At 37.8% G+C, this 24,199-nt stretch overlaps 2 protein-coding genes across 2 annotated transcripts in view; one reads left to right on the forward strand and one right to left on the reverse strand.

Annotated features, from left to right (window-relative positions):
• Nucleotides 1–10,764, reverse strand: part of LOC126968081 (uncharacterized) — an 89,075-nt gene extending 78,311 nt beyond the window's left edge. The window contains exon 1 of the mRNA XM_050812895.1: nucleotides 10,196–10,764. Within this exon, the coding sequence (XP_050668852.1) occupies nucleotides 10,196–10,627 (432 nt within the window). The 5' untranslated portion in view covers nucleotides 10,628–10,764. The remainder of the gene's footprint in view (nucleotides 1–10,195) is intronic.
• The window catches only part of LOC126968075 (retinol dehydrogenase 5), a 180,134-nt gene that overhangs the window by 125,901 nt on the left and 30,034 nt on the right, over nucleotides 1–24,199 (forward strand). The window lies entirely within an intron of this gene.

Here is a 24,199-nt window from a genome sequence, read left to right on the forward strand (position 1 = left end):
ATGAGATATAATGGTTTTTATATTTCATGAAAGCCGCTTTATTCACACTTGCAGAACTTGTTGTTATAGCAAATAATTACAAAATAAGCTGTATTTTGTGATGCTTTGATTGATTTTGTAATATTAAGACCAAATAAATGTCTAAAGCGATGAAACCACAATACTCTTTGAATAAGAATGTTGGAACAGTCTAGTCCCAGAATAGTATTTCACAGTATGCATCCTCAGTTCTTTCCACCGAAAGATGACCATGAAAGGAAATAGAAGAGTTAACTGCCATAATTTCATGTGATGATAAAGGTTTTCCTAAATAATTTCAACAAGACATTTTTTTCACTTCCTTCAAATAAAGAAGAAGGTTCTCAGTTTGTCAGAATCTTTTATCAAAAGAAATCACAAAAAGAATAAAAAGGAACCAATAATTATTTCATTATCTTTATTATTTATTTCCTCATATTCTAAAATATATCCTCTCATAATTATTAGTCACAGAAAAAACAGAAACATCGAGAATATTCGGTCTGAAGGGCGCCGTAGCTAGGGATATTACTAGGCAAATGAGATTTAACATCTTATGTGTCTCAATGTGACGAGCACTGTTGTAGTACCTAAGTTGTAATCCTGAGCGGCACTACATTGTTATGGGCAGGGCATAATTATCATCTGCTGAACGTCCTTTTCGTCTCGTCCCTTATTGTTATAAAAATGAATACATAAAAAGCCCTAGGCGGCCTTATCGCTTAAAAGCGATTTCGTCCAGGCAATCTGTACCGGCTAAACTGAAATAGTTGTAGTTAATAAGATAACAGTAGATTATTATGCTATCGATATATGTACAAATAATTTAAACCAAAAAAATACAGTAAACAATAACAAGAAAAGAACTAATTAACTAATTGTCACAGTCATAGATAATAGCTACAGAGCATTGTTTTGAAATATTGGAGAGTTTGAGCCTTTCTAACATCAATGGGAAGAGCATTCCATAAGTTAACAGCTTGCACAGTAAATTACTTCTTAAAGAAGGAAGTTTTATGAACAGGTGTACAAAGCAAGAGATTATGGACAGGCCAAAGGTTAAGTTGGTGAGAGCTTAATGCTGAAAATTTTTCCTTGAGATGTATAGGTTTAGGATCCAATAGGACAAGATGCAGATGTATGTGTATATGGGAATTTCTACGCAAGCGGATATCATTTGAGCTTTTTGTGATATTCAGACACGTGGTCACACTTACGTAGTCCAAATATAAAACGAATACACATGTTCTGCAATCGTTTAAGCTTATCCAACTGGAGTTCAGTTAAAATGAGATATAAAGCGTCAGTGTAGTCAAAAGTGGACAACAGAAGGGATTGAGCGAGCAAAGTTTTCGTGGGAATAGGAATAAAATTTGGAGTTTTTTTAATGAGTGAGAGGCAGCATAGAGGGTTCTAATAACTTCTCTTAACTGATGGTGCCAAGGCAGATTTTGATCAATGAATACCCCCAAGCTTTTAACAGACCAACTAAAAGGAATAAGAGTTCCTCCTACATAAAAGGGAGGTAGATTACCCCACTCAATTTAATGGATTAGCTGCGAGCTACCAACAATAATATATTGAGTTTTCGACGGATTAACTCGTAGACCATGGGCTGTATTCTATTCCGCGATTGCAGCTAAGTCCTTGTTAGTATTCTGAATAGCTGACGGGAGGCCCTCAAGGGAAGATTGTGAGAAAGATCATCTACATATGATAGAAGGAAGTTAAACTGTTAGTTATAATGTTAATAAAAAATTAAAAAAAGATGAGGAGACAGTACATCACCTTGTGGAACTCCAGCGGAAAGGGTAGACCAGGTGGACGTGTTGTCATCAATATTAGTCTTATGCTGACGTCCATATATAAATGGCTTCGAAACCACCCTTTCACTGTTGGAAATACGTTAATGGAACTCAACAGGCTCAGCAATATACGAAAGTCAACAGTGCAGAACGTATTACTGAAGTCATGTAGTGTTAGTATTGTGAGCTGTTGCTTATCCATGCCAGATCGGATATAATCGGTAATTTTGATAAGCGCAGTCGTCGAACTATGTCCTGGGCGAAAACCAGATTGGGTAGGATTAAGAACACTGTGCTTATTAATAAATATGGAGAATTGTTGATAGACTAAGCGTTCAAGGACTTTGGAAAGAAATGATAGCATAGATATGGGACGATAGTCAGAAATCAGCTTCTTTCCAGGCTTCAGGAAATTGGCCGTTATGTAAAAATTAAGAATATCAGACATTATAGGAACAAGGATATCTATGATATGAAATATTATATTACGACTAATCCTATCATTACAAACGGCCTTAGATGTAATAGACAAAATGATTTTTTAACGTCACAATCAATGAAGGGAAAGAAGATAAATGGTGGGAAATCAGGAATTGGGATAAAAGAAAAAGATTAAAGCGTAAGAGCTTTGCTGTTATTATAAATTTTGAAAGAAACTGAATAGATAAATTTTGAAAGAAATGTTAATTAAGTTGTTCATTATTTAGATTTTTAGAAATAGGTTGTTGTTGCTTCCCAACTCCCAGTGTTCTTAGAAATTTCCAAACTTTACTTACTGGTGTCGCCGTTCTCGACAGACGAGTTAATGTATTGCAAAGATTCTTTAATCTGTTATACTTTTCCCGGTTAAGATTAAGTTAATCTGCTAATAAATCTTTTTTAAAAGTTTGAAGTTTCTTAATATCATCAGTACGCCAAGGAGCAGATAAATGTATCTTCACTGGTTCAACAGGCGCATTCTCATCATACAGCTGTATAAGCAAATAATTTAAAAGATCAGCTTTATCATTGATACTATTAGAATTAAAAATGACATCCCACTCAATAGTTTGTGCGTCTATAAAAAGACGTTTCAATTCCATTACAGAAAAATTTCGCTGCATCAGTATTTGGGGTTTACGTTTAGAGGGGCGTACTTTATAGCAGAGAAAAATGAGATATTGGAAGGAAAAAGCATCCGCAGAGCATTGCCTTTGCGGGGTTACATACATAGGCTTAGAGACTATGATGAGGTTAAGAAGGGAAGGAGTAAAAAGTGGGTGGCTGTAAGAAGAAGGATATAAAGATTGTAGGAATTCAATGTTATCTCGATCTGAATTTAAGAATCCATTGAGTATATAAACCGCTTATCTATCTCATTCATACAAACGCTTAATGTAAAACAATGCATAGATGGATTACATAAAGAGATCACTAAAATGTTCCATAGATCAGTTATTGTTATACTATATCTATAACACAATCCGCTAAGAGTTATTGAGCAGCACAGTAGATGCTTCAATCGACACACACACCACAGATAAATAAAGGTATTATGCGATCATTTTATCAGCGATTATAAAAAACATAATAACTTTAATTTTATAAACATGAAGCAGTTTCTGGTAACAGGATCATCCAGCCGCCAAAAGTAGCGCCCGTTCACGAGAATGAAGGGCAAACGCAAGGGCCAGCCCTCGCCATATTTTAGCGGAGGAAACGACCCATCCCACGTCGCCACGACAAGCAGCGACATTTAAGCGAGCATGACGAAGCCTGTCACGAGAACTCAATCCAATTACAAAAAAGAATGTTCATCTACATCTTATGGAATATTCACTAATTATCTCTACTTTGCAAAATATAAACTCATAATTATTAATATTATATTTTTAGTAAGAGTAAGCAATTCATACCCAAACTTTCTTATCATCTAAATAATCCTTTAAATTGTTATAAGAATTTTCTATAAGTTTTTGTTTAATATAGGCTTATTGAGAGACATTTTAATCATTTTGTCAAGAATCTTATTGTTTAATCTAACTATAATCTATTGCGTATTCCGTCTCTATTTAAAGGGTTGTAATTATAGATAAATTATAGATAGTGATGACCGGCATTCGGCGCAATGCTATATTCCAATCACCGTTCGGGTCGTATCAGTTAGATCGTTTTGGTCCTTATGAACCGATGACACCGGTTAACATCATATGGGTCATCACCTTGGTCCGTCTCTTCCTGCCATAAAAATATCAAGAATCTCTTCAAATTATCATAACTACGTCCACTATTGTTGATATAACTGTTTGTTCACGACACCTGAGAGAATGTTGGCAGGTAGTAAAAATATTTCTGGTAGAAAACCAACTGTGTGTACACGCGTTATGTACAGCATTCTGTGATTCAGGTGTTAATACACACGGGAGCACTTGATTAAATATAGCTTAGGAGAAACGCACAGTGTAGTGGAATGACGCGGCGTCTTTTAGACTCTAGGAGGATGAAAATGTTGGTCTCTGAACAAGTCTTAGAATGTCTCTAATTATTGCATTCTGAAATATCATATATTCATACTAAAATTTAACATAAACATCTTCGCTTCTTTCAGTTAGTTGATGCTAGGATGTTTCTGGAAGCGTGAGATAAAAAAATTGGACTTAATATAAAATAGTTTTGGGTGAGTGGTTTAAGCCGTAAATTACTAAGCGCTATTTATTTTCTGTACTCTTTTTTAGCTTGTCAAAAATCACACTTTACTCTGATAATATTATACAAAATATTTTTTTTTTGCTCAAAGCAGTAGTAATTATGTATATTTTATACTTTAATATTTTATATTCAAACAAAACAAATCTTATAACTATATTTACAATACTATGACTACATAAACTTAATACTATCAATACGTGGAAGCGTACTAAGAATACTGGCAGCATTACCGCGTTGGAAAGCAATAAATAATAATATATAATATAAAAAATATGAAAATTAATTAATACCGTTATTATTAATGGTATCCATCAGTAAATCTGAGTCATATGTCACCTTGAAAAAAAAAATAATAACTTATAATGTTTATACGTGTAAAGAAAATACTATAACGCTTATTAGATGTGTAATTAGCATTTAACACTTAGTAATTCAGTATCCATATATTGTAGATATCACTGACAAAAGTATATAATGAACTTTGCGAAGAATGCTTTTTATTTCAACTCGCTAGATTACGTCAGTGTACGCTCGCCCTTTTTCTTTGCGTGTACCTATTGAAAGAGTTGAACGGGAACACATAATATTATTAAAACCTCCAGATTAATGTAAGATGAAAACAATGAAAACTCACATGAACTTGTTTGTAATTCAATTGCCTTGTTACATGTCTTATTAATTTCATTTTTTGTTTGAAATACGGAGAGTTTATAGTTTGTTGGGGTAACTATTTACACAGGTACAGATGGTTTATTATTATATCTCACTAATAGTATGTTAACTTTCTGTGAATTTTGCGTTTTAATATACAATATTAAAACGCGTCTGTCACGTCTCAGGGATTGCAATTTTTAGAAATTCTGTACCCCACCGTTCAACAGTTTCTATTATGTCTATAATAACAAAAATATGATTTCAATAAAAACTGAGATGGCGAACTACAAAATGCCAAACAAAAAACACATGTGTCACATGTGGTAGTGAAGACTTCAAAAATTGTTTGCTTCAAGGTAATGAGACGAATGTATAAGTTCGGGAAGAGGATAATTGTAGGTTTTAGTAATGATCATAGTGATACAAAGTTTGATAATTATGTTATACACAGATTTATTCAGACTCAGAGCTTGCATTTTCGATAAATGATACAACAGGGTTATGGTAACTAAAGTATGAAATAAAAACTATGGTCTTAATATGGTCAATATATCTTTGGAATACTGCGTCAATTACTGTTTTTGATCTTGTTGTTGATACTGATGACTGTTGCACATTTTCAAATTAAATCTGGGGTCCAAAAACTAAATCAATGGAATCGCTGTGTCCGATGTACAATTTACATTAAACCTCTAAATTGCATATGAAGTCCTGGTACATGTTGCTAGGATGACACATGATTTCAACGGCTGTGAAAGACATTACTATCACCGTTACTATATTTATGTTCTCTTGGTGTCTATGTAGTAATACGTACAATCTGTTCTTCAACTATGATCGTCTGGTACCAAAACACTATATAATACTTCCTATATCATTCTCTCGCCGGCTGAATCCTATACATTATTTACCTGTTTGTGTCTTTATCGTCTCGCTTGTTTGCACAACGATTCCAAAGAAGTTTTCACTTCAAAAATGTATTTGCAAAAGTATTTCAAGGGCACGGAAACCTTTGTGCGAGTGTTGATGTAACCCGACACCTGCCACCGCTCCACTCACCATCTAAACATGCCATGTTCATCTCGCAATGGCGGTGATGCTAGTATCCACAGCCCACGCCCACAACTGAACTGTGGAATTTACTTATGTCCAGGCAGCAGGACGAGTAAGTATCGAAGTCCCGAAAACGTCTAGGAAACTTATATTATTAGTGGTTCTCGCAAAAAAGTGGACACGTCACACTCCCATAGTTGTACGACATGTTGTAAATAATTATTTGTATAACTATACAACTGCGTGAATATAACTATAACAAGGAAGAGTTTATTTATAAGCTATTTATTGAAAGATTGTATTAAAGACGTGGTACAGCTGTTATATATGCTTACAATTGTTTGTTATTATTCTGTAGGTATAAATTATCATCATTATTCACATTTTTAAGCATAGATTAATTGTTGTTGTGTATTTTATATGTTAAAACATTTAAAAAAAATCATTTTAACTATTGTTTAAAATCTTGACCGTTTCAATCTCGCCGAATTCTTTCCCTGTTTAATTGGTCGAAATCTGAAGGTACCTATAGATTTTTTTTTAATTTATTTAGTGGCACGGGATGCAAGTCCATAGGCAAGTACCTAAAATATATCAGTAGGGTTGCCAACCGTACTCTAAAATGTTTAACACTAATAAAGTATGTTAAAGTACTCTTTTTCGATATGCCAACTATACTCGCTGACATTAAACAAATAAAGGTTTTCTATTAACTGCACTAAATACACTGGTTGGTAAACACAGTCAGGGAGGTGAAAAAATAAAGCAAATTTGACATGTTGTTGGAGGAAATAAACGTTTTTGAAAATTTAGATAAATTATACTCTTTTTTACTAATCTGCACTCTTTATTTATTCTCACTGAAATTAAATATACTCTATTACAGAAAAAAGTTGGCAATCCCATGTATCGGGTACCTACTCTATACCCGCATCGCACTCAAATTTGCCTACTATTTGAGTATCAAAATAAAAAGCAAGTAGCAGGCAATATTGTTTTATTTTTAGTAATACATATCTTTCCAAAGTTTGACCCTTACCAGCAACAGAGTCCATTGGTCCGATAGTACAGGTTGTAATTTTTTTGAAAAATCATTCGGGTTGAATTCTGTCTAAAGTTCAAGAAATTAAAAAAAAAAATAAGCAGTTATGGTTTCTTATAAATCGAGGGCATGACTTCTTTCACGACTTTCCTCTAAGTTTCGTAGCTTCCGACTTCGCCATCACCGCCCTTCTAAAAAAACCACCCTGTAAACGGCTTCGCTTTGGAGTCACGTCTCGAACGCTCCTCACCAAACGGCTAAATCTCAAGAGGGGAGAGTCGAAATACCGCATGGTCCATTACTTTTTGGTAGAAATTAATATTAACATTTATAATCCCAGTGAGTAATCGCTGTGAGGAATCTCTCTCACTTATATAGCTAAACTTTGAAGCTGGAAAGATATTATGTAAGAAGGATATTCATTATTTCTTGTTATTTTCTCTCGTTTGCGCTGTCATGGAATCTATGCTTAAATATAACCGTCCAGATGATACGGCACTATGTTGACGTGAATATGAGTTCGTTAAACTCATAGGGCATTGAATAAGTGAGTCAGTGATAAAGGCGGCCAATACAGCCAAGTGAATACTCAACGTGCGGTTGGTGTTGGTCGCGGTTCTGATAAATAAACATACATGTACTGTTTTACACACAATTAAACACTTTACATCAATGTTACAAGTTTATGAACATTAAAAAACGTGTGAGTCCCGGGACGCTCGACAGAAGTGATAACTTCAATGTTTTGAGTTTTGTTTAGTGTTAATTACGCCAATATTTGTCTTTAAACAATTCGACACGTGTTTCGCCTCTACACGAGGCATCCTCAGGAGATGTTGACTCGCCAAAGTTTCGTGCCACACTGTGTCAAATCACAAATCAAAATCAGTTTTTTCACGTAGGTCACGGAAATGACACTTATGAATGTCAAAAAAAAAAAATTAAATTATTCTTATTGAATCTACCGCTACTTCGAAAAGGGTTGAGCTAATGAGAAGAAGTAGCAAGAAACTCATTGCCACTCTTTTATATCAAGATTTACATTTCCATCGATTTACAAATCATTTCAATTACAATATAATATGTAAAATGATGCAACAAACACACTCAAACGTCAAATAGTCAATGTCTTACACGAGTAAGTCAAAAAAGTAAATGTAAATTATACACCATAAATCAATAAAGGTATTCTGTGTTTAAAGACAAATATTGGCGGAATTAAAACTAAAGAAAACTCAAAATTTGAATAATTTAATAATTAAATTTGGATAATTATGGATTTCCGCAAAGTAACATCTACTTCAGTAATTTAACTTAAATTAATCTAAGTTGAACTATTAAATATTGAAATTGTTTAACTTGAGAAAGGCTTAGGTAATAAACTTAAATTGTATGTATATTTATAGGATAATGTAAGAAAAGGTTATTTATTAATAAAATCTTTTATTGCTTATAAAATATATCTTAGTTACAATTCTTGAATATGTACATTAGAATATTGTATACAGTATATGTAAATTATTAATATCATTATGCAATCTTATAAAAGCAACAATTAGTTTATGGTAGTTATAATACTCGTAAGCAACGAAATTTTTACAATATAATATGTCATCTAAAAATCATTTACATAAGACGTCTTTGACAATTAATTATTGTACAATAACGAATGTGGCTGTATAGGTGGTATGAGCTTGAACCCTTTGCTTGTCCTAATAATAAATAAAAAAAAATTACGAAGTCAGGGACAAACATCTATCTCAACAGAGGAAATCTACCTTGAGAACAATTTCAAAAACGAAACTTGAAAGGAGTGCAAAAATAGATAGACAACTTTAGTAATGTTACAATGAAGCAACAAACGTAAGCGCATTGCAATTTGATTACAGACAGTTAAAAAATCTGCAACAAATCGCTCCCTTACCTACTGTAAGGAGTTCCATCGATCATCATATTTTACTACGACAATTTCTTGACCATAACGACGTTTCGGTAGCTGACTCAAATATCCGGATAGCATATAAAAGATTCAGCCAATTTCGTAAATTTGCTCCTTATAATTGAAGAGTTCTGTTACTTTCATGCATCCCATAATCAGAACCTAACCAAACTCTCAACCAACTACCCTTGAAGTTCATCTTTTCCAATAAAAATATTCATCGAAATCGGATGGTGTGATATTGAGTTATTTGTCCATTTGCCACGCACACACTTAATGCAAAAGACAGAGGGCCTACCATGACCTCTTATTGCGATTCAATTGACAACCTAAAATGAACTGCTTTGCTATTTCATACCACGACGTGATTAGAGCTATCTAATTTAGGTTGACGTCAAATCAACTGATTAAATCGCAATGATGTCTATTGAATGTCAAAAATAATATCAATTTTTTTTTTTTATGGAATAGGAGGACAAACGAGCGTACGGGTCACCTGGTGTTAAGTGATCACCGCCGCCCACACTCTCCTGCAACACCAGAGGAATCACAAGAGCGTTGCCGGCCTTTAAGGAAGGTGTACACGCTTTCCTTGAAGGTACCCATGTCGTATCGTCCCGGAAACACCGCACAAGGAAGCTCATTCCACAGCTTCGTGGTACGAGGAAGAAAGCTCCTTGAAAACCGCACTGTGGAGGACCGCCACACATCCAGATGGTGGGGATGATATCGTAACTTGTGGCGTGTCGTGCGAAGGTGAAATTCGGCGGCAGGAATCAGGTTGAACAGCTCTTCGGAACACTCCCCGTGATAAATGCGGTAGAAGACACACAATGAAGCGACGTCTCTACGCAACGCCAAGTGATCCAGCCGTTCACAGAGTACTGGGTCCCCGACAATTCGAGCTGCTCTGCGTTGCACGCGGTCAAATGGATCGAGCTGATACTGGGGTGCGCCAGACCAGAGATGACAGCAATACTCCATGTGAGGCCGGACCTGCGCTTTGTAGAGCGCTAGAATGTGGGCCGGCTTGAAGTATTGCCGTGCTCTATTTATGACGCCCAGTTTCTTTGAAGCCAGTTTGGCTTTGCCCTCCAGATGGCCACGGAATTGGCAATTGCTCGAGATTTCGAGACCCAATATTCCGATACTAGGCGAGGCTTTAAGGGAAATGTTCTCGAAGAGCGGTGATACGGCAAATGGGGTTTTTTTAGTGGTAAACGCGCAAACTTGAGTCTTCTGGGGGTTAAATTGGACAAGGTTCAACTTACCCCATTCCGCGACCTTCTCGAGAGAGGACTCGATAGAAGACACAAGTTTCTCCCGGCACTGGTCGACGTTTTCCCGAGAGAGACCTGCATGGCCCGTGTATACGGCATCACCAGTGCTGTCGTCCGCATAGCAATGCATGTTGGCGGTGTCCAACATATCATTGATATGCAGAAGAAACAGCGTGGGAGATAGCACACAGCCTTGGGGCACTCCAGCGTTCACGGGCTTGGGATTCGAGCAATAACCGTCGATAACGACCTGTATGCTGCGCCCAGTGAGGAAGCTGGAGGTCCACTTGCATAAGCTCTCGGGAAACCCAAATGATGGAAGTTTTGCGAGGAGCGCCTTGTGCCATACACGATCAAAGGCCTTCGCTATATCCAGACCAACTGCCAGGCCTTCCCCCTTGGTTTCAATAGCCGCCGCCCATCTATGTGTTAGGTATACCAGAAGATCGCCAGTCGACCGACCGTGGCGAAAGCCGTACTGCCGGTCGTTGATCAACTGGTGACCCTCAAGGTATACCAAGAGCTGGCTGTTAATTATGCTCTCCATGATTTTGGAGAGTAGGGAGGTAATAGCAATAGGCCTGTAGTTTGCCGGATCCGAACTTTCTCCTTTTTTTGGGATCGGATGGACAAGGGCTGACTTCCATGAACGCCTTTTGAATAAGAGTGCCGAAATAAACGCGTTAGCACCGGCGTCAACTCAGGGGCACACGTTCTAAGCACGATTGGAGAAATGCCATCCGGCCCACTCGACTTCCTGACGTCCAACGAAAACAGAGCTCGCCTAACAGTTTTCTGTCGGAACTGTACTTCAGGCATGGAGCTCTGACACCGCGGGATGGTCGGCGGTGTTTTTCCGTTGTCGTCAAGAGTAGAGTTGGAGGCAAAAAGAGTGCACAGGAGATCGGCTTTCTCTTTTGCAGTATGGGCCAGGTTGTCATTCCTCATGTGCGACGGCGGCATGGACGGCTGGTTGAAGTTACCAAGAGCAGCTTTCGACAACGACCAGAACTTGCGTGTTCCGGTCGGGTAACTGGAAAGCTGCTCGCCAATTTTGACGACGTGCTTCGATTTCGCACGGGCGATTTGCCGCTTAAAAAATCTAGAGGCACGGTTATATTTCCTCTTCAGAACTTTGCAGTTCGGATCCTTTGAGCCCAGCGCCGCAACCCAAGTTCGATACGCCTGTTTTTTGCAGTCAGATGCTGCTTTAACTGACGCATCGAACCAGGGCTGTGATCTGCCACCGATCGGTACTACAGAGCTTGGTATAAAAATATCCATGCCCTGCAGTATCACATCGGCTACTGCAACGGCGCAGGCACTAGGATCATCCGAAGGGAAACAAACCCTGCCCCAAGGGTAGGATGCAAAAAAGGAACGCATCCTATCCCAATCTGCTGACTCGTAGTGCCAAACGCGGCGGGTCGCTGGTGGTCTGCGACGTTGGCGTCGGATAGGCACTACACTCCTGACCACGCAATGGTCGGACGTTCCGAGAGGGGCGTCGACAGAGACCTGGTAACCATCGGGATGTGTAGTCAGCAGAAGATCTAATAAGGACGGCATGTGGCTATCCACATCCGGGAGCCGCGTCGGCGACTCAACCAATTGGGACAGACCATACGCCAATGCAAAATTATGCACAGATCGCCCTGCGTAGTCTGTGGTACGTGATCCAAGCCATACGGCATTGTGCCCGTTGAAATCACCCAAGACTACGATTTCAGCGGAGGGGATCTGAGCAAGCACGTCATCAAATGCCGCTTGAACGCAGCCCATGAGGTGATCCGTTTCTGCGTTACCACTATGGGACCTGTAGACACACGCATAGATGCGGACGCGGTCCTCTAAATCTACGCGGAGCCAGAAAGTAGACAGGCCCCTACCCTCAAAATTGCCGAGACGGCGATAGCAGATATCCTCCCTAACGTACACACATACCCCGGCATGAGGCATGAAATTATGCTCAATTTTGTACCCGGGGTACGTTAAATATGACGTTTCGCTAGGTCGAGATATCTGCGTCTCCGTAAGGAAACACAAGGCCGGCTGCGCCGTCTCAAGGTGGTGGTGGACGGCGTTTAAGTTGGAGTGAATTCCCCGGATGTTACAAAAGTCCACATTAAGCGTGGAGCGGGGTGCCGTGGTGTTGCTGCCCTGTTTGTCCTGTGACATACGCGGTACTGTGCCCTCCCCAGAATACGAGGGGAAGCCCGAGCGCGAATGCTCGGGGAGGGATTCTCCGGCTCTACAAGAGCCGGTACCCTCCTGGGGTAATTTCTTTTTTAGGACCGCTCTCATATTTTGTTGGGGGGGGGGGGGGGGAAAGGCCTCCGGTCCTCGACACTAACCTATGCGAAACATAGCGGCACTAGGCCGCTACTTCACGCCGATATTCTGTGCGAGTGTGGTAAGTAACCCGGACGAGTCTGGCCCGATTGTGCTGACGTCATACTCAACGTCACTTTCAAAGAGCCCGTAGTCGCCTCTTACGACACCCTTGGACCTGGGACTACCCTATTCTTTTTACGCCCCGGGGCAGCACAGGGCAAATTGAATAGCAAACTGATTTAGTTCGTTCATTTATTCGTACCGTGAGGTAATATTTCAACCTAAACTGGATACCTTATGTGTCAAAGTGAGCGATTCGAAAAAAGTTTCTACTTCCTTAGAGGAAAGTGAATCGTGTTGTCAGAACTGGCTTTCAAATAATAATCAAAATCGGTTCACACAGTCGAAAGTTCAGTAAAAATAAATCGACAGTATTGTCTCTGTATGACGGAATTATAAGGATTCGTATATAATAAATGCTTAAAGTTCATTAATCTCATTACCACCTAATTTTTCATTCACGAGACTAGGTGGAAAAATGTGCAAGTACCAGGCTATCATAACATATACTATTAAGTGTTTACGTTACGTAAGGCCTGGTCGACGAACGACACGCTGAGTATCTTTACGAGCCTTTGTCTTGATTGCTGCGAACCGTATTGCCCGGGTACAATCGCTAACTAAAGCTTAGAAGAATATATTGAAGTGAAACTTTCTTAGAATCTAAAATGATTTCAGCGGTTTTTTTGCGTAGAAAAGACTAAAAATACATTTTAAGTTTGCGCTTTATAAAGCTATAGCGTCAAATAATAAACCATTAAGCCCTTTTTTGTTCTTATTAAATAATAGTAATATAAATAAATATAGTTCTTTGAATTAAAAATTAAATGTTTGATTAGGTGTTTTCGTAAAAATAACAAGTTATGAACGCACCTCCGTTGATGTTTGATTTGGCAGGAGCACAAAGTACATTTTTTTTTTCGTTCTTGAGAACAGGCTATAGCCCGGGCCCTTACTGCCTCGTCTTTAGTATTTTCATTTTTGGTATTTATTTTCAGTATTTTGTTTTACAAAAAAGTCCAATAAAGTATTCTCATCTCTCATCTTTCATCAATAAAATTTTCCTTATCTGGATGTTTTCACTATTTATTAAAAGTTATTAACAACACAATTCACTTTTCTCTAAGAAAGTAGTAACTTTTTTCGAATCGCTCACTTTGACACATAAGCTATCCAGTTGAAATACATAGGCGGAACTAAAAGTATCGGGAATGGAATATTTCCACTGTTCCTGTCATATTAAAATCTTTTTAATTGAAAATTCCTTGGTTTTAAAAATCGAATACCATTTATTTATTTAAAAAAAGATTCTCGGTCTTGTCACAAGGTCTTTTCAAACTTGTTTAGTCGTTGAGAAAATGGAATTGACTCGAGAAAATTCTAGAGCGATGATTTATTATGACTTTAGAAGTGGTTTAACACAGAAACAGTGTGTTGACCGGATGACTTCTGCATTTGGTGATGAAGCCCCATCCAAAACCACAATTTACCGCTGGTTTGCTGAATTTCAACGTGGACGTGTCAAGCTCAGTGATGATCCCCGTCAAGGTCATCCAAAAACTGCAGTCACCAAAGAAAACGTGGTTGCTGTACGTAAGCTGATTGAGGAAGATCGACATGTGAAATTCAGGCAACTTTAGACATTGGCATGAGTCAAATACAAATAATCTTGCATGAACAATTAGGTGTAAAAAAGTTGTTTTCCCGATGGATACCGCATTTGCTCTGTGAAGAGCAAAAAGCGGCTCGCGTTATTTGGTGTGCCAGAACTCTCGAAAGAGTGTTGCAAAAAAAATGGTGGCCACGTTTTTCTCCAAAACCGGCCATGTTGCGACTATTCCTCTTGAGGGACAAAGAACGGTTAATGCAGAATGGTATGCTAGCATTTGTTTGCCACAGGTCGTTTCTGAACTCCGTAAAGAGAACTGCAACCGCCGCATCATCCTCCATCACGACAATGCGAGTTCTCACACCGCGCACAGAACAAAAGAGTTTTTAGAGCAAGAAAACATAGAAGTATTAGACCATCCGCCGTACAGCCCCGACCAAAGCCCTAATGATTTCTATACTTTCCCTTAAATAAAGAATAAATTGCATGGTCAGAGATTTTCATCATCGGTGGACGCCTACAAAACGGCCATTTTGGAGACCCCAACTTCCGAATGGAATGGTTGCTTCAGTGATTGGTTCCATCGTATGGAAAAATGTGTCATATTTAGCGGAGAATACTTCGAAAATCAATAAATACATTTTTAAATAGTAATGTTGTGTCACTTCCTTGATTCCGGAAATTTTCAGTGCCGCCCTCGTATTACCTCATTTTTTCTATGCTATTCCATTTACGTCATTTTTGACATTCAATTGACATCATTGTCATTTAATCAGTTGATTTGACGTCAACCTTAATTAGATAGCTCTAATCACATCGTGGTACGAAATAGCAAAGTGTAGTTCATTTTAGGTTGTCAATTGAATCGCAATAAGAGTTCATGGTAGGCCCGCAGATATGCATACACATAAATTCATAAGATTTAATGTGGAAGAAAATGAGATAAGAAATTCACGGGGAATTTCGCGGGGGTCACAGAAAATCGGCGTTGCAGCACACCTGTGTTGAAACACATGCTGAGTGAGAGAGAGGCTCTTTTTTGTTTAAACACCACACGTTTTTATATTTGTATATTTTTAAGTTTCTTCTTTTTGTTATTTGTGTGTATGTTAAATAAAATAAATGTTTTGTCTTTCTTTCTTTCAAATTGAGCATTATACAGTGTTTTTGTACCAGGCGATCATAGTTGAAGAAGAGATTGTGTTATGTATGACGCGAGTATACCTTAATATATATGTTGCTGTCATTCTAGCAACATGTACCAGGACCTCATATGCACTTAAGAGGCTCATCATAAAATTATTATACAAGTGCTGACCCGTGGTTGTTGTTGCTCGTGGTTCTCTTTGTGCTCTACTTCGTACATCTCCACTCGTGATTACCAAGGCAAACTCCCACAGTTTTCTTGGGCCTCAGCAATGTACGTGCAAAAGCAAAGGGCATACATTTGTAGAGATTTTTCATCATTTTTATAATAAAATTCTTCATCATTTTAAAGGTTTCACTCCTACCACATGTGAATTGCACGCATGTTTTTTTAAATATAAAATATTAACTAAAACTGAAGGTTATTATAGCTGTTAAATGAGCATGTTCGACCATGACACCATGACGCTTAAATAATTTGTATTAATTTCAATAATAAATTGATATAAAATAAAACATGATTGATGATATGATATGCATAGGTACTGTAGTGTATCTGATTTCATGATGACCATAAATCAATGTCAGCTGAAAGTTAGTTGTCTAAGTCAATGTACTCGTTGTAGTGTATGTGAGTGAAAGAGAAGGAAGCATTATGTCATCTCTAGCGCACGTGTGGTCGTGATACAGTCAGTCCGCTGTGAGCGACGGGAGTGAGTGGACGCGTGTGTCTAAGAGCCGATAATATTGAAGAATATACTACATTTTGGCGACGAGGACAAACTGCAGGACTACTGTGAGTTATTATAATTTTGAAAAAGAAAGAATAAATACTAATTAAATTTGAAGTACAAATACGGAAAAGCAAATATCCTATTCGTTTAGTAGTTAAATAGTTATCTATGATGCGAGACAACCACGTGATAATTGTTTTGTTGATACTGTAGGTTATAATTTTCGAGGATTTCGAAATTTGTTCTTTTTTTATTTGTTGGTCTGTGGGTTACAGTTCACTTTTGTCGATTAACGTAATTGTTTTGAATTGCACGTAGAAGACTACGGTAAGTGAACGGTAAGAACCGTGTCTAATTATTATATTAGTTTGTGTAATTGTGTAAACCACAAAGGTTTGAATTCAAATGAAATTTTCTTTTATAATTTTATGCTACCGTCAATATTTAGAAGAATTACCTTTTGTTAATTAAATAAAAGATAACGTCTTAAATATAGCTAAGGTAAATTTCTCTGGCTTACTTCGATACGGGGTGGTAACTTTCACTTCACTTTCATTACCACCGTACAACACCTGAGAATTAAATTGTAGTTTTCTGAAAATCATACCTACTATTCGAGTGGAAATATTTCAGTTCAATAACTAGGAATTAAGATTTTAACAGCCCTTTACAAAATTTTCATAGTTTCATTTTGGATCTAGTTTTAATAGAAGTGTGTAGATTCAATTAGATATTACTTCAGGGTTATTACTTACGTAGGGTACGTAGCGTGAACCGCACGCAGGTGATGCCTGTAAGGACTTCGTAACATAATTCAGTACAGGTGATGCCTGTCAAAACATGATGTGAGGTGACATACGTGTTTTACCAGATGATGCCTGGTAGTCCGGAAACAGGTGATGCCTGTAAGGACTTCGTAACATAATTCAGTACAGGTGATGCCTGTCAAAACATGATGTGAGGTGACATACGTGTTTTACCAGATGATGCCTGGTAGTCCGGAAACAGGTGATGCCTGTAAGGACTTCGTAACATAATTCAGTACAGGTGATGCCTGTCAAAACATGATGTGAGGTGACATACGTGTTTTACCAGATGATGCCTGGTAGTCCGGAAACAGGTGATGCCTGTAAGGGCTTCGTAACATAATTCAGTACAGGTGATGCCTGTCAAAACATGATATGATGTGACATACGTGTTTTACCAGATGATGCCTGGTAGTCCGGAAACAGGTGATGCCTGTAAGGACTTCGTAACATAATTCAGTACAGGTGATGCCTGTCAAAACATGATATGATGTGACATACGTGTTTTACCAGATGATGCCTGGTAGTCCGCAAACAGGTGATGCCTGTAAGGACTTCGTTATATAATTTAGTTCAGGTGATGCCTGTAATACATGTGATGCGACGTAGGTGTATCATGTGTGTGAAAGGTACTATGTAGTGTTGTATTCGGGTGACGCGCGTAACCCGAAGTTTGTAAATGGGTAACGCCCGTTTACTGAAGTTCGAAGACAACTCATTAGATATTGTTAGTTTAAATTAAAACTATAGCGTTGGTTGAATAATGCAAGGAATAAATAATGAATGTGTCAGGTTATTAAAAGCATGATGCTCATTTGATGACCAAAATATGACATTCTTTATTTATTTAACTGTCCACAGATTAAAATACGATGTCGAGCCTTACTTTGGAAAAATTTGAATGCGATGGTGAAGCAGGATCTGTTGGAGCTAGATGGGAACGTTGGAAAAGAAGTTTATATATTTACTTGGAAACGGCTGATATTAATACTAGTTCAAAAAAACGCGCAAGTTTGTTGCATTGGGGAGGGCAAGAACTTCAAGAAATACTGTTTAATTTACCGGGTGGTTACGTTCAGGCGATAGATGATGGTGACATAGATGTGTTTGAAGTAGCAATAAAGAAGTTAGATGAATATTTTGCACCTAGACAAAATAAACGGTATGAGAGACACCTATTCAGACAAATAAAACAAGATGAAAACGAGAAATTTGAAAAATATTTAGTTCGACTAAGACAACAAGCTTTGAAATGTCAATTTACGGATATCGACGACAGTTTGATTGACCAGATAATTGAAAAGTGTTCATCGGAAGAACTCAGGAAGAAAGTGCTCCGAGCAGGCGAGAAAATTACCTTAAGTGAAGTAATAAACGAAGCAAATACTCTAGAGGTGGTAGAGCGTCAATTAGGTGATTTCAGCCAGAAAGGAAAAGACCAAACTATTCATAAAATCGATACACAAGCGACGGAAAAGACATTCATAAATAATAGAAAAAAGACGTGTTTCCGATGTGGTAGCTGGAATCATCTGGCCTTCGATGCGAAGTGCCCAGCAAAAGGGAAAATATGTATTAAATGTAAAAAGGTGGGGCATTATCAATCTCAGTGTAGAGGAACAGGCTTAAAACGAAGCAATAAAGATACCAAAGCGGAAATGAACGTAGACGCGAAAAGATCAAAGAAGTCGAGCCAAAGAGTTAAAAATACAAAGCAAGCGAACGCGATAGAAAACAAAATTGATTATGTTTTTAATGTTCTCCCTAATGATACAATCACCTGCTTAGTAGGTGGAACTCAAGTAGAGATTTAGCTTATTGATTCAGGATGTCAATATAATTTAATAACAGACAAGACATGGTTTGAAATTAAAGAAAAAATTTTGAAGACAGGAAAAGAAGTAAAAAGTTCAAAAAAAACATTTGTTGCTTATGGAAGTGAAGTTCCTCTCAAGTTATTAACATCTTTTAATGCAGATATCCACGTGGGATCAAAAACACAAAACACCAACTTTTACGTAATATGTAAAGGGACACGTAATTTATTAGGTAAGGCAACTGCCATAGCGTTAGGCGTATTAAAACTCGGATTAGACATAAATCAAGTCGAGACGACACCTTTCCCTAAATTCAAAAATGTTCAAATACAAATACCAATTTATACTGATGTAAAACCAGTCGCACAACCTTATAGACGAATACCGATTCCACTTGAAGAAAAAATCAATTCAAAAATCGATGAACTACTTCAAAAAGATATAATAGAAAAAGTAGAAGGACCGTCTGAATGGATATCGCCGGTAGTGCCGATTTTGAAAGCTGATGGGGATGTTATTGATATGAGGCGTGCAAATTTGGCAATCAAGCGAGAAAATCACCCACTACCAACCATGGAACAGCTACTACAGAAAATCCAAAATGCTAAAATGTTCAGCAAATTAGATATAAAGGATGCCTTTCATCAATTGGAGCTTGTATCCGGCTCAAGACATATAACAACATTCATATCTGGAAAAGGATTATATCGTTTTAAGAGGTTGATGTTTGGCATAACTTGTGCGCCGGAAATGTTTCAGAAGAATCTCGAAAGGGTCTTAATTGAATGCGAAGGGGTTGTCAACTTTATTGATGACATCTTGGTATATGGAAAGGATAAGGCAGAACATGACAAACGGTTGCAAAAAGTAATAGAAACAATAAGGACGAATCACATAATGCTAAGAGAAGATAAATGTATCTACGGAACCACCAAAGTTCAATTTCTAGGACATGAGTTGTCAGATGAAGGAATCCGACCACTTGACAAATATGTATCGGCTATAAAAGATTTTAGGACTCCTGTTAACATTTCGGAAGTACAAAGCTTTTTAGGGCTTATTAACTACATTGGGAAATGGATTCCTAATATGGCTACTCTTACAGAACCGTTGAAACTATTGATTCGTCAAAAATCAGCCAGAAATGCTGATATTAGGGATTCTTGGGGGAAAAGTCAACAAACGGCCTTTTGTGCTTTGAAGGCCGCATTGAGTGACATACCAAATTTGGGGTACTACAATGTGGACGATAAAACGATGGTATTTGCAGATGCTAGCCCGGTCGGGCTTGGAGCAATCCTAGTTCAGACAAATAAAAGTGGTCCATGCATTATTGGGTTTGGAAACAAAACTCTCAGTGATTGTGAACGTCGGTATTGCCAAACTGAAAAGGAGGCTTTGGCATTGGTGTGGGCTGTGGAGCACTTCCACATGTTTCTGTACGGCAAGGAATTCGACTTAATCACTGACCATAAACCTCTTGAGGTTATATTCGGTCCGAAATCCAAACCTTGTGCGCGGATTGAGCGTTGGATACTGAGACTTCAATCCTATAGATATAATGTCATTTATCGTCCTGGAAAAAATAATATAGCTGACCCCTTGTCTAGATTATGTGCTTTTACCCATGATAAGACTCAATACAGATACTACGTCCAGAATATTATTGAGCATGCTAGACCAATAGCCGTATCGCTAAAAGATATTGAAGAACATTCGAAGACTGACGCTGGAATACAAAAAGTGAAACAGGGCATATTTAATAAAAAATGGGATGACTCTGTAAAGAATTATAAGCTATTTGAGAACGAACTGTGTTTCTTTGGTGACATATTGTTGAGAGGTACTAAAATAGTGATACCGACACAATTACGACGACTCGTTTTAGATGCTGCTCACGAGGGCCATCCTGGAATGGTGGCGATGAAGTTGAGACTTAGAACGAAAGTTTGGTGGCCTAACTACGACAAGGATGTGGAAAATTTAGTACGGTCCTGTAAAGGATGCACACTGGTATCGGCACCAAATCCACCACACCCACTCAAGAGGAGAGAATTACCCACCCAATCCTGGGTTGATATCGCCATAGACCTTTTAGGTCCGTTACCGAGTGGTGATTACCTTTTAGTTGTGATTGATTACTATTCGAGATACAAGGAAATCAAAGTATGTCGAGACATAAGCAGTAAGAAAATGATTTGCTTACTTAAAGAGATTTTTAGCCGTTTAGGACATCCAGTTTCCATAACTTCCGATAACGGCAAACAATTTGTTAGTACAGAATTCAAGGATTTTTGCTATGAAAATGATATAAAACTATTCAATTCAATACCTTATTGGCCGCAACAGAATGGAGAGGTGGAGCGACAGAACAGGGATATCATTAAACGTCTCAAAATATGTCAAGTAGAGAGAAAATGCTGGAAAGAAGCATTGACGGAGTATTTGACAATGTACAATAGCACGCCACATAGTGTGACTGGGAAAACCCCGGCAGAGCTATTTTTTCAAAGGAAATTTAGAGACAAGATTCCGATGATAGATATTGCAGAACAAAGTTTTGGAGACATGGATGTACGAGATAAAGACAAAGAACAAAAAGAAAAAGGGAGAGAATATGCAGATAAAAGACGAAGAGCACGTGATGTTGATATACATGTGGGAGATAAGGTGTATGTAAAAAATGCCAATAAAACGAATAAACTTAGTCTAAATTTTGATACAGCTACGCATACGGTGAAGTCCAAAAACGGGGGAGACGTAGAAGTACAGAACGATGAAACAGGACAGCAGTTAAGACGCAACATATTGCATTTGAAAAAAGTGGAGGGAGAGTGGAAATCCGTGAACAAAGAAGTCGATGAACAGAATTTAGAAATGGCAGTTGGGGGAAGTTCAGGAGAGGAGGTTGAGGATGATCAGGATTAAATTGAAGATCATAAATAGTTTTATGTATACTGATATATATTAATAAAATTGTAGTTGATTTTGCAATCATTTAATCAGAAGCTAGGGTGTTAATAAATTGATCAAATAAGAATTTGTAAATTATTTCCTTAGACAAAAATTAATAAAATAAGGAAGGGATGTAGTGTATCTGATTTCATGATGACCATAAATCAATGTCAGCTGAAAGTTAGTTGTCTAAGTCAATGTACTCGTTGTAGTGTATGTGAGTGAAAGAGAAGGAAGCATTATGTCATCTCTAGCGCACGTGTGGTCGTGATACAGTCAGTCCGCTGTGAGCGACGGGAGTGAGTGGACGCGTGTGTCTAAGAGCCGATAATATTGAAGAATATACTACAGGTACATAAAATATAAGTTTCTAGTAAATATAAAACTGCAAAATTAAGAAAGCTGTGTTGCATGTAGTAATAACCACAATAGCTAGGCCAGCTGAAATAAATTAGGTCATTTAGGAAATGAATACTTACTATTGCAATATTTTGAACGATGGCAAGAAAAATTTTGGGGGGGAGACCAACTCTCACTTCCATGGTTTTTTTTTTAAATATAAATATGAGAAGGAAAAATTTAGTTGTGGTGAAGTACATTAATGGCCGTTTTCAATAACGTATCTATCCTTAGTTTAACTTACTAGAGGTACACAAATCTATCCTTTAACGCTTACATACATTTCAATAATCTATCGACATAAAGCATTGGACTATAACTATATTGGACATAACTATGGATAGATAAGATCTTGTCATTAAACGGTGACAGCAATGTATCCGTAAGTAGAGATACGTTATTGAAAACGGCCGTAAATGGTCACTTGTAAAGAGCTGCAACGTACCTAGATCCGTTTCCATAATCCGGGATGCACAGAGGAAGAGTCAGCCAAGGAGTGTCAGAAGTTGAATGAGAATGTCGCTGAGCTGGTGAGTGCACCTGCCGTACCAGGAGGGAGGCTTGACTGTATGTATGTAGAAGGGCTAATGAAAATAATAAAATTGAAAAGGATAATGTAAAAAAATCATGCTCACATTGATTTCTCTAGTATTTTTTACGCTTTGAAATCTAATCCATAATTTTGTAATTTCCAAAGCCAGTCTTAATCTAGTCTCGGGTACTTGTACTATTGTATAATAATGAGATATTAATAGGGAGAGTGGAGAAACGAGAGTTGCAGCCGAGCCAGTTTATAATAAATATTAAATTTAATTATCGTCGAACCAAAAGCTAGGACTTATTATAAAAGTGTATACATTTACCCCTATCTTCTTCTTCTTCTTCTTCAAGTGCCTCTCCATTACTGGAGTCTTGGAGATCAGCAGTCAGCTTTTTAAACTTCTCCTTGTTCATGGCTAAGCGGAACAGTTCTTGGACTGTCTTGATGCAAGTCCACTCCCTTATATTTCTGAGCCAAAACTTTTTTCTTGTTCCAACACTACTTTCCCCAGCAAAATAGTTTGCAGCACGCGGTACCTATCGATGCGCAGTATATGACCGAGGTACGAGATCTTACGCTGTTTGATGGTTCCCACTAACTCGATGTTCTTCTGCATTCGGACAAGGACCTCTGCGTTACACACTTTAGCCGTCCAACTTATCCACATCTCGAGCTCCTGTGGTTTTACTAAATTTATAATAATCGCTTGAATTTCCTTTTGGTAAGTATGTGATAACCATCGTTGAGGAAGTAACCTTAATTTGCCGAAGGAAACAAATGTAAAAAACTTAACATTTAAATATAAATAAATATTTTAAGTGCCCATGTACCTCATAATGAAGAGTCTTAGGTCAAAGACCAATGTACTTACTGCGAATTTGGAAATAAATAAAATTTCTATACGGTGATATTCAGAACGGTTATTTACCTTTGTAAAGAAGTTTTTTGTAATCGAGTGAACGGTTACTGTTTAATTTCACATTTTTAATTAAAATGATATATTGAACTGATATGGATATATTTATTTTAACTATACGCTTTATATTTACTTAACGAACTTTTTTTCACCGTCAGCTGATGGCAATTGATACGCCCTACTCATTACAATGCAGTGCAGCTCAGGATTCTTGAAAAACCCTAAAAATTCGGAGCGGTCCTGCAATTGCGCTCGTCACCTTGAGACATAAGATGTTAAGTCTTAGATGCCCCGTAATTTCACTAGCTACGGCGTCCTTCAGACCGAAACACAATAATGCTTACACATTACTGCTTCACGGCAGAAATAGGCGTCATTGTAGTACCTATAATCTAGCCATTCT

The sequence above is a fragment of the Leptidea sinapis genome, chromosome 14 (genome assembly GCF_905404315.1).
Source record: "Leptidea sinapis chromosome 14, ilLepSina1.1, whole genome shotgun sequence".
NCBI classification, from domain to species: Eukaryota; Metazoa; Arthropoda; class Insecta; order Lepidoptera; family Pieridae; genus Leptidea; species Leptidea sinapis.